The sequence below is a fragment of the Pelobates fuscus genome, chromosome 2 (genome assembly GCF_036172605.1).
Source record: "Pelobates fuscus isolate aPelFus1 chromosome 2, aPelFus1.pri, whole genome shotgun sequence".
NCBI classification, from domain to species: domain Eukaryota; kingdom Metazoa; phylum Chordata; class Amphibia; order Anura; family Pelobatidae; genus Pelobates; species Pelobates fuscus.
The window spans coordinates 87,351,428-87,363,844 of NC_086318.1; the positions used below are offsets into that span (position 1 = coordinate 87,351,428).

The following is a 12,417-nucleotide window of genomic DNA, read 5'->3' on the forward strand; positions in this document are numbered from 1 at the left end:
GCCTCAGAATAGCAACCTGTCTGCTGACATCATCAGAAGTGGTGGCCTGATCCTTTCACAGTGCTTCTCCATAGGATTGTCGGAGACTGTCAAGGAGGCAGATCGGGGCAGAGCCAGCACAATTCAAACACCGCCCTTGCCAACCAGCATCTCCTCATAGAGATGAATTGAATCAATGAATCTTTATGAGGAAAGTTCAGTGTCTGCATGCGGAGGGAGGAGACACTGAATGTTTGGATGCATTTTAGGCAGCCATGACCCAGGAAGGATCTCGAACAGCTATCTGAGGAGTGGCCAGTGAAGTTATCACTAGGCTGTAATGTAAACACAGCATTTTCTCTGAAAAGACAGTGTTTACAGCAAAAAGCTTGAAGGTAATGATTCTACTCAACAGAACAAATTAAATAAGCTGTAGTTGTTCTGGTGACTATAGTGTACCTTTAATGTAGTGGTCCTTGTGTCTATAGTATGTTCCTGTAGGACGTGTAGGCTTTTCAATGTAAATTCTGTATTTTCAGAGAGAAGGCAGTGTTTACATTGGTATCTAAACATCTCTAGTAGCAGTCACTCAGACAGCCACTAGAGGTGCTTCCTAGTCCAGTACTACACAGTGTGCAGCGTCTCCACACAGCTGAATGTTCCCTGTAGAGAGGCATTGATTCAATGCATCTCTATGAAGAGATGGTAATTGGGGCAGGATGGTGTTCTGCTGTGCATGCACAGTAGCCTATCGGAAAGCATTGGAGTGACAGATCATAAATATTGATACATCACAAACATGTAGGCATGGCCAGCCACGACAAGACCATGGGAGAAAAGATGAGTAAAATCACCTTTTTAGCACAATCAGAGCAGGACTGGTCACCTAAAATGCAACATCAGGGCTATAGTGTCAGGAATGCATGTTGGTATTCCTGACACTATAGCGTTGCTTTTAGCCCAGTGAGTCTGCCATGCAGGGCTAACTCAATGGAGGAAAGCATCAGCCGAGCACTCTCAGTCAATGAGGTAAACCATTAAACACTTCAGGGCATAGGCCTGCATAAGATAACACAATCACGTATAACCCCTACCTCCGCCCGGTGCTCACACAACTTCATACATTAGTGCCCAATCTTTTTATAATGTTTTATACTTTTAGGTTTTGTTTTTATTTTCACTAAGCTTAGGCACATACTTGCAGCTGGCACATCTCATGGTCTCATACAGGCTACGACCCAGTGATACAGGGTTGCTCCATCTCAGCTACCTTTGATCTGTATGTGGCACATTACATACCCTTTAGGTCTGTTATGTATATTGTTTCTTTTTATCTACCTGTGCTATGACACAGCCAACAAGTTGTTTTCAGTTATTTTAAATCTAAAAATCCTTGTTCTCACTCCTATTTACTCCTCAGTAGCAGAGTACAGTATTGTAAGACGTATGCCACGTTCCTCGTTTTGCTATTGTATGCACCTCCACTGGTTTCACGTTAAAACGAGTCAGAAATAAAGAATTGTAATTATTTTATTTTTTAATTGTTTTAACTAGTTACTCTGAAAGTAAATATACAGCATGGTGTAGTAGTGGTTAAAGTGTTCAGTGTTCCTTTTAAAGTAATCATGATCTAATTTCTAGCATTTTAAAAGAACACTTAAAGGCCAATCACCACCAGCAAATTGTAGTGGTCATGATACCTGAAGTGCATTGGTACCCCTTCCTGCATTGTAAAGTTGTCGAACCATTTTATTATCTCTTCTACCGCCAGAGAGTCAGAAGCACCCAGGAGCAGTTGCTTATCCTAGGAGTGTAATACAGTATATACAGTGTATAGTGCGCTTTAAATGGATGCACTCACGAGATGGTAGAAATAGAAGAGCATTCAAGGTGCCTCCCCAGGAAATATGGGGGGATACTGGTTTCCCTTGTTGGTGTCAAGCAGCCAATGGAACACAGGACTCCAGATGAGTAGTAGTAGAAAAAATTGGTAATCTTATTTTCTTAAAAAGGTGAAATGACACCAAAGAAATAAAATTTAAAAGTGCAGCAAATTTTATTTCTTTGGTGTCATTTCACCTTTTTAAGAAAATAAAATTACCCATTTTTTCTACTACTACTCATCTGGAGTCCTGTGTTCCATTGGCTGCTTGACACCAACAAGGGAAACCAGTATCCCCCCATATTTCCTGGGGAGGCACCTTGAATGCTCTTCTATTTCTACCATCTCGTGAGTGCATCCATTTAAAGCGCACTATACACTGTATATACTGTATTACACTATTGTTTTTTTTATATGTTCTCTCTATAGACTGTACAGCCGTATCCCATTTCTGTTTGTGGTTCTATGCATATATAAAGATCGTTTGGGGTGGATAACGATCCTGGGAGGCTACAGATTGATTGGAGTTAAGTAATTTATACGATATTAACACTGAGTTAACGGTGTTGGTTTGTTTGTTGCTTATCCTAGGAGACCTATGTAGGATATTCTGTCTCTCTGGCGCTAGCAGTGTAAGTAGGACTTTAACAATTTGACTACTGGCAGTAGTTATGGTGCTTGGAGTTGGAGTACTTCTTATAACCACTCCCCCAGCTACTATGCTGCATGCAATGTCCAATTTTTAGGTAGATTTGGGACTGGCAGTGAAGTCACATGTAGTAAGCACAACATGCAAAACCCAACCGTCTTTCCCTGCAATTCTGTTGTGTATATATATATATATATATAATAATAAGGTGGATAGAGAGGGGAGGGGGTCTAACGCCAGCATGGAATGTCCCTTATAACAATAAGTGAGATCTGGGGTGAGAGGCTCTAAATATAAAGTTCTCCTTGCTGAATGGGAGGCTGGAGGGGCCTAGGCCTCGAACATGGAGGCTGCAGGGATACTGCGACATGTTTCTGCCCAGGGAGCAGCTGAAGCGCCTTCTAACATTGAAACACGAGGCTGTCCGACATACAATGATAGTAAATCCCATAACATGGCTATGGATCCCCCCGCCGGGTCACTACTGAGATAAACACACACACACAGGGCCTCCTCACCTGCGGCAGCCGCGAACCCTTACACAAACCCCGGGCTCAGCCTCCCCGGACACAGCGGCGGCAATAACCCGGATCCGTCACTCCCCGGCCCGCCGGCGCTTAACGTTCCCCCCTCGCCCCTGATTTCAAACGGCAGCACCGCTCCAGGCCTCACTGCCGGCCGCCATCTAACCTACACTGCGCAACGCCGCTCGGGCCGCGCACACGCACAGTGACGTCATCACGCCAGCCACCTGCCCTCAGCTAAAAGCAGACCCTCAGCGATAACGTCGTACATCCTTACAAACAGAAATAGATTTTTTTTTTTAAAAATATTTTTTTGCCACGCTTATAATAGTTTGTGATTTTGTTGCTGAAATACAAGAAGAAATTTATTTTGTGTTGTTGTTTTTTGTTTTTTTTTTGGTTTGCTAGGCTGTGTTAACGAGAGTCCTAGTCAATAAAGTTTAGAAATGTTAAAGAAATAAAAAAAATGGTCGTAGAAGAGCGTGCGCGGCCGCCATCTTAGTTGGGGCGTTTGGAGGCGTCAAAACGATGTCAAGATGGGGTGTGTTTCACCCCTTGCTGCTGGTATTTTATATAAACACGTATTTCAAATGTCTGTTAAATTGTTGCATTTTTACCTTTTTCTTTTTTGTAAGGTGGGCCCAGGTGTCTCACTTGGTGTTGGCGGATATTACAGTTTCCCCAATAAGTCTGATCCTTCCACACCTATACATTTCTAATTTTAAAGTTCTTATTGAGGTTTGGCACATTGGATGTTGTGTATTTTTTGTGAAAAAAAAACCCTCTAAAAGTACTGGTCTATAGGAATAGCCCACTGGTTTCCATAGTGACTGGTTCGCGGAGCATCGACCCAGCTTAAATCTAAATCCACATACTATGCTTTAGTCTAAAAGGGGGGTAGATTAGATTAACAATCACTGGCCCCTATTTAATATTGTCGGCTAAGCTTTTCAAATGGTTTCATATTTTTGGGTAAACTTTTAAAAAATTATTTAAATAAACACTATATCGTTAGGTTTACAAACTATTATTCCTAACACTATTTATTTGTAAAATATTTTACTTTTACCAAGTATGTCCTGGTTCTACAAAACATTGCATTGTTACAATAGGATACAATATAACAAATTCTAATATACAAACATATATACGTGTGTGTGTGTGTGTGTGTGTGTATATATATATATATATATATATATATATATACACACACACACACACTTTCCTCTCTCTTCTCTCCCCCCCCTCCCTCATGACAGGTGCATTCTTTATTGAGGTATATTGCCATAGATCTCTTAAAAGTTTTTTAGCTTAAATGAAGATTTAACTGTGTCCCTGAGGTTATTCCATAATTGCTGTGCTCTGTAGGAAAATGAGTCTCGAGCCACTTTATTTTTGTATTGCACTATAATGTTGGACTACTTTTTTAGGTCCCTGTACCCCTCAGATTGGAGATAAGTTAACTTTACTTATCTCTTCTCCATTGCTGGCCCATGGCTGAGATCCTCAATCTTGATCATTTCAGTCAATCCAATGCTTTTCCAGGCAAAATACACGCACTAACCGCCACTAAAGGTGTTAAAATCCTGCAATGTAAACATTGCCATTATGTGGAAAGGCAATGTTTTACATCTCATGGGCAAAACTACAGGCAGATGGCACTCAGACCACTTCAGTGAGATTAAAGGATCACTATAGAGTCAGGAACACAAACATGTATTCCTGACCCTATAGGGAAAACCCACCATTTAGGTGGCTTGCCCCCTCAGAATGGGTTAAAACTCACCTTATTTTCAGCTCTCTACGGGTCTACTGGCGCTGGCCCCGACCCCTTATTGACATCTTCAAAATTGCTGATTTTTAGCAAATCCAATGTTTCCCATGTGGAAAGCATTGGATTGACTAAAATTGGCAAGGGGGTGGGGCCAAACCACTGCAGAGCGTGGGGACGCTGAACGGCAGGGCTGCTTACTGTGCAGCCCTGAGCCAGGAAGCCCCTCCAGTGGCCATCTAAGGAGTGGCCACTTGGAGGTGTCCCTAGGGGCAATGTAAACACTGCCTTTTCTCTGAAAAGGTAGTGTTTACATGAAAATGCCTGAAGGGGAGCTATTATACTCACCAGAACAACTACATTAAGCTGTAGTTGTTCTGGTGACTATAGTGTCCGTTTAAGTGGTCTGGGTGCCTAGAGGGTCCCTTCAAATCGAGGCCATTATTGACTAAATACGCCCTCTCCTTTAACTGGCCGCACATGTACTTGCATTATGCTGAGAAGTGGCCACTGGAGGTGTTCCTAGGCTGTAATGTAAACACTGCTTTTTGTCTGAAAAGACAGTGTTTACTGCAAAAGGCCTGCAGGGACTGATTATACTCACCAATACAAATACAATAAGATGTAGTTGTTGTGGTAACTATAGTGTCCCTTTAACAAAAATATGGCGGTATTAGTGCTACTACTTCTAACAAGTCTCTTACAACAAATTAAAAGTTAGCTCACAGAGGACTAAGTACAAAAACAGTTAACATTACGTTAGATAAAGTCTTTGTTCCAGTTGGCATACAACCATAAGTACTTAAGCATACCTCTTAAATTTCCAGCTAGGGTTTAGTTTTTTTTCCTTCTGGTTATCATTCTTCTTTGGAAATCCACATAGAGAGCAGCCTGAACATGACATTTAACACACTTATGACTGTGTGAAGCAGCAGACAGTGTATGGGCAGCCTTGCAAGGATAACACCCCCCCTCTCAGGCTGCCATGTGATACTAGTGTTCTGATTTGTGTCAATGACATGCACCTATACCAATAATTTCCCCTCTGGGCTAGTAATGGAACTATACTTCATAGACATAGAGTACGTAGACTGCTGAGCGGCGAGAAATGCGGGTACCATCTTGGACCGGGCGGCGCTCTACTCAAGCTATTGAAGAACACTTGGAAAGTCCATCTCACAAAAGGTAAGTGAAGGACTTGGGGCACTTATAGTTCTTAATACCCCTATCCCTGCACACATAGTGTTAATAGCCCTATCCCTGCACACATAGTGTTAATAGCCCTATCCCTGCACACATAGTGTTAATAGCCCTATCCCTGCACACATAGTGTTAATAGCCCTATCCCTGCACACATAGTGTTAATAGCCCTATCCCTGCACACATAGTGTTAATAGCCCTATCCCTGCACACATAGTGTTAATAGCCCTATCCCTGCACACATAGTGTTAATAGCCCTATCCCTGCACACATAGTGTTAATACCCCTATCCCTGCACACATAGGGTTAATACCCCTATCCCTGCACACATAGTGTTAAAACCCATATCCCTGCACACATAGTGTTAAAACCCATATCCCTGCACACATAGTGTTAAAACCCCTATCCCTGCACACAGTGTTAAAACCCCTATCCCTGCACACAGTGTTAAAACCCCTATCCCTGCACACATAGTGTTAATACCCCTATCCCTGCACACATAGTGTTAATACCCCTATCCCTGCACACATAGTGTTAATACCCCTATCCCTGCACACAGTGTTAAAACCCCTATCCCTGCACACATAGTGTTAATACCCCTATCCCTGCACACATAGTGTTAATACCCCTATCCCTGCACACATAGTGTTAATACCCCTATCCCTGCACACATAGTGTTAATACCCCTATCCCTGCACACATAGTGTTAATACCCCTATCCCTGCACACATAGTGTTAATACCCCTACTCCTGCACACAACGTGTTAATACCCCTATCCCAGCACACAAAGTGTTAATACCCCTACCCCTGCCCACTATGTGCTGGGATAGGGGTATTAACACTGTGTGTGCAGGGGTAGGGGTATTAAGGACTATAAGTGCCCCAAGTCCTTCACTTACCTTTTTTGAGATGTACTTTCCAAGTGTTCTTCAATAGCTTGAGTAAAGCGGCGCCCGATCCAAGATGGCACCCGCATTTCCGCAAGTCCATCTCACAAAAGGTAAGTGAAGGACTTGGGGCACTTATAGTTCTTAATACCCCTATCCCTGCACACATAGTGTTAATAGCCCTATCCCTGCACACATAGTGTTAATAGCCCTATCCCTGCACACATAGTGTTAATAGCCCTATCCCTGCACACATAGTGTTAATAGCCCTATCCCTGCACACATAGGGTTAATACCCCTATCCCTGCACACATAGGGTTAATACCCCTATCCCTGCACACATAGGGTTAATACCCCTATCCCTGCACACATAGGGTTAATACCCCTATCCCTGCACACATAGTGTTAAAACCCATATCCCTGCACACATAGTGTTAAAACCCATATCCCTGCACACATAGTGTTAAAACCCCTATCCCTGCACACAGTGTTAAAACCCCTATCCCTGCACACATAGTGTTAATACCCCTATCCCTGCACACATAGTGTTAATACCCCTATCCCTGCACACATAGTGTTAATACCCCTATCCCTGCACACATAGTGTTAATACCCCTATCCCTGCACACATAGTGTTAATACCCCTATCCCTGCACACATAGTGTTAATACCCCTATCCCTGCACACATAGTGTTAATACCCCTATCCCTGCACACATAGTGTTAATACCCCTATCCCTGCACACATAGTGTTAATACCCCTATCCCTGCACACATAGTGTTAATACCCCTATCCCTGCACACATAGTGTTAATACCCCTATCCCTGCACACATAGTGTTAATACCCCTATCCCTGCACACATAGTGTTAATACCCCTATCCCTGCACACATAGTGTTAATACCCCTATCCCTGCACACATAGTGTTAATACCCCTACTCCTGCACACATAGTGTTAATACCCCTATCCCTGCACACATAGTGTTAATACCCCTATCCCTGCACACATAGTGTTAATACCCCTATCCCTGCACACAGTGTTAAAACCCCTATCCCTGCACACATAGTGTTAATACCCCTATCCCTGCACACATAGTGTTAATACCCCTATCCCTGCACACATAGTGTTAATACCCCTATCCCTGCACACATAGTGTTAATACCCCTATCCCTGCACACATAGTGTTAATACCCCTACTCCTGCACACAACGTGTTAATACCCCTATCCCAGCACACAAAGTGTTAATACCCCTACCCCTGCCCACTATGTGCTGGGATAGGGGTATTAACACTGTGTGTGCAGGGGTAGGGGTATTAAGGACTATAAGTGCCCCAAGTCCTTCACTTACCTTTTTTGAGATGTACTTTCCAAGTGTTCTTCAATAGCTTGAGTAAAGCGGCGCCCGATCCAAGATGGCACCCGCATTTCCGCAAGTCCATCTCACAAAAGGTAAGTGAAGGACTTGAGGCACTTATAGTTCTTAATACCCCTATCCCTGCACACATAGTGTTAATAGCCCTATCCCTGCACACAGTGTTAATAGCCCTATCCCTGCACACATAGTGTTAATAGCCCTATCCCTGCACACATAGTGTTAATAGCCCTATCCCTGCACACATAGTGTTAATAGCCCTATCCCTGCACACATAGTGTTAATAGCCCTATCCCTGCACACATAGTGTTAATAGCCCTATCCCTGCACACATAGTGTTAATAGCCCTATCCCTGCACACATAGTGTTAATAGCCCTATCCCTGCACACATAGTGTTAATACCCCTATCCCTGCACACATAGGGTTAATACCCCTATCCCTGCACACATAGTGTTAAAACCCATATCCCTGCACACATAGTGTTAAAACCCATATCCCTGCACACATAGTGTTAAAACCCATATCCCTGCACACATAGTGTTAAAACCCCTATCCCTGCACACAGTGTTAAAACCCCTATCCCTGCACACATAGTGTTAATACCCCTATCCCTGCACACATAGTGTTAATACCCCTATCCCTGCACACATAGTGTTAATACCCCTATCCCTGCACACATAGTGTTAATACCCCTATCCCTGCACACATAGTGTTAATACCCCTATCCCTGCACACATAGTGTTAATACCCCTATCCCTGCACACATAGTGTTAATACCCCTATCCCTGCACACATAGTGTTAATACCCCTATCCCTGCACACATAGTGTTAATACCCCTATCCCTGCACACATAGTGTTAATACCCCTATCCCTGCACACATAGTGTTAATACCCCTATCCCTGCACACATAGTGTTAATACCCCTATCCCTGCACACATAGTGTTAATACCCCTACCCCTGCCCACTATGTGCTGGGATAGGGGTATTAACACTGTGTGTGCAGGGGTAGGGGTATTAAGGACTATAAGTGCCCCAAGTCCTTCACTTACCTTTTTTGAGATGTACTTTCCAAGTGTTCTTCAATAGCTTGAGTAAAGCGGCGCCCGATGCAAGATGGCACCCGCATTTCTCACCGCTCAGCACGCAATGCCATAGACGTGCGTTGTCTATGTATGCTATACTTTACTACCTGCCATCTTTTAATTCATTTTGTTATGTGTTTTTTTTTGTAACAAAGAGCATATGTTTTCCCTATACCTGTGTATCGACTGTGTATCAATTTTTTCATATGTACAAAGTTGTTTTGAAGAGGAACCTCCAAATAAACCAATATAACATTTGAACTTCCTTTATTGCAGTTTGTTTAATTTAGAATTTATATTCTGCTCTGTTAATAGCCTGCTAGTGCCTACAGTAACCTAATGTATATGAATAAAGATAAATTTACAGAGCAGGAGATAAAATATCTAAAGTAAACACTGTGCTGTCACACCTGATTTAAAATTAAACCCTCATTTTTTTTCCACAGAGAGGAGGGTGTGGCGGGGGCTACATAAACAGAAACAAAAGGTATATAACTCCTAAATGGCAAAATAATTTAGCAGTGAGACTGCAGAGGCATAATCTATACACTAGAACTGCTTCATTAAGCTAAAGTTGTTTTGGAGCTTAAAGTATACCTTTAAAGAGACACTATAAGCACCCAGACCACTTCAGCTCATTTATGTGGTCTGGGTGCACTGTCCCAGTCTCCGTTACCCTATTATTTAGTTATTGGGAAACTGCAATATTACAATTCAGGGTTAACTCCAACTCTAGTGGCTGTCTACTAGACAGCCACTAGAGGGACTTCTGGGTCATTAGGCGACTTTTGGTCGCCTAAGTGACACTGAGGGTCCTTACGCTATACATAAGGACATCCAGCATCACCCAAAACCCCATAGGAAAGCAGGTAAGTGACAAAGTGTTGGGGGGGGAGCACTAGTACGAACCATAGTGCTAGGAATACAAGTTTGTATTCCTAGTCTATAGTATCCCTTTAAGCTGCAGTGGATCTGATGCCTAGAGTGTTCCTTCACACCAAGGATCCCAAACTCTGACTGATGTTTGAATTCCATTATTAACAGGGTTATTCATTAAACTTCGAGTGTAGCAAATTAAAATCACAATGGCAAAATTGAGGCTAAAATAGTCATGCTGTGACTATAGCTTAGTTGGAGATATGTTAATAAGTCAGCTTCTTTGGCACATGTTTAGGCATTTTGGATTCCAATTACTAGTAGTTCAGTAAATAACCCTGTATATATGTTCAACTCTTGAAGTTGTATATTTACTAATACTCATATGCTGTTCGAGCACGCTGTGTGATGCTGCACGCTGCCAGCGTACGTCTCCTCGTGCAATTCCAGGGTCACCTCTGTATGAGGCATCTGTGGCTCAAAGTTTGTTGCACTGCTCTAAGGTCACCAATGGTGAAAAGTTGGCGATTCGCTGCCCTTGTGTCTTTTGTCACACAAGGATGACACAATCCAATCAAGTTCTAGTTTTTATTCTTTAAACTCCCTCTGCATGGACCCAGTTTCCTTGTTATGTTTCTTGTTTGAGCCATAGCACGTTCCTATACGTTGCTTTATACTCTAGTTTTGACATTGGCTTTATACTCATTTAATCTGATATCTGTACAGAATTACTATCTTGTCTATCATTTACTCTATATCCTACCTTTTACCTCGGCTATCACTCTTACCATTCAATTTGTTAAACCTGTCCACTCGAACTGTTACAGTATATTCCTCTGTTGTGTACTGGAGTTTGTTTTTGGGTTTCTTACCGATCGAAAAATGCTAAATAAACAGAGAACTCTGAGCCAGTGTCTGTGGGTAGGTAAGTTCAGTCTGACCTCAGCATTTAAAACAGTCAACACAACATACCGCTTCTTTAACCCCTTAAGGACCGGACTTTTTTTTTTTGCGATGTTGTACATTTGCGACCAGGCATCTTTTTACACTTTTGTGGTGTTTGTGTTTAGCTGTAATTTTCAGCTCTCTCATTTACTGTTCCCATACAAATTATATATTGTTTTTTTTCAGGACAAAAGGGGCTTTCTTTACATACCATTATTTATATAATCTCATGTAATTTAATTTAAAAAAAATGAAAAAATATGATGAAAAATTGAAAGAAATACATGTTTTTTTACTTTTATGTGAAAAATCTTTTACTCATCTACAAAAGCGAATAAAAAAAAAACTGCTAAATAGATTCAAAATGTTGTCCTGAGTTTAAAAATACCCAGTGTTTACATGCTTTTTGCTATTTTTTTGCATGTTATAGGGCTATAAGTACAAGTAGGATATTGCGGTTTCAAAACTTACATTTTTAAAATGTATCAATAGTGACATTGTAACATTATTATCTGTCATAAATCTCTGAATAACACCCCACATGTACATATTTTTTTTTTTTTAAGTAGACAACCCAGGGTATTCAATATGGGGTATGTCCAGACTTTTTTAGTAGCCACTTAGTCGCAAATACTGGCCAAAGTTAGCGTTCATATTTGTTTGTGTGTGAAAAAAGTAAAAAAACTAAATTGAACGCTAATTTTGGCCAGTGTTTGTGACTAAGTGGTTCCAAAAAAAGACTGGACATACCCCATTTGCAATACCTTGGGTTGTCTTCTTTTGCAAATGGTATGCCATCATGGGGGTAATTCTCATTCCTGTGCTACCATACGCTCTCAAAGACAACGTAACCAACCTTGCCATTTTCAATGTAAAAATATTTGACCCATATATTTGACCCTGTAACTTTCAAAAACGCTATAAAACCTGTACATAGGGGGTACTGTTATACTCAGGAGACTTTGCTGAACACAAATATTAGTGTTTCAAAACTGGAAAATGTATCACAACAATTATATCATCAGTAAAAGTGCTGTTTGTGTGTGAAAAAAGCAAAAAAAAGTCACTTTCACTGACAATATCATCGCTGTGATATGTTTTACTGTTTTGAATCACTAATATTTGTATTCAGCAAAGTCTCCCGAGTAAAACAGTACCCCCCATGAACAGGTTTTAGGGTGTCGTAGAATGTTACAGGGTAAAATACAGTGCTAGCAAATTAAATTCTCTGGACTTTCGACCTGG

General features: G+C 41.7%; 2 protein-coding genes across 6 annotated transcripts in view; one reads left to right on the forward strand and one right to left on the reverse strand.

The window, feature by feature from the left end:
* WDR33 (WD repeat domain 33) overlaps positions 1–3,214 on the reverse strand; it is a 61,273-nt gene extending 58,059 nt beyond the window's left edge. For both annotated transcript variants that reach the window (XM_063442442.1, XM_063442441.1), the window contains exon 1: positions 3,029–3,214. The gene's annotated coding sequence lies outside the window, so the exon portion shown is untranslated. The remainder of the gene's footprint in view (positions 1–3,028) is intronic.
* Positions 3,215–3,537: 323 nt separating this feature from the next.
* SAP130 (Sin3A associated protein 130) overlaps positions 3,538–12,417 on the forward strand; it is a 50,385-nt gene continuing 41,505 nt past the window's right edge. For all 4 annotated transcript variants that reach the window (XM_063442443.1, XM_063442446.1, XM_063442444.1 and 1 more), the window contains exon 1: positions 3,538–3,598. In XM_063442443.1, the coding sequence (XP_063298513.1) occupies positions 3,563–3,598 (36 nt within the window). In that variant the 5' untranslated portion in view covers positions 3,538–3,562. The remainder of the gene's footprint in view (positions 3,599–12,417) is intronic.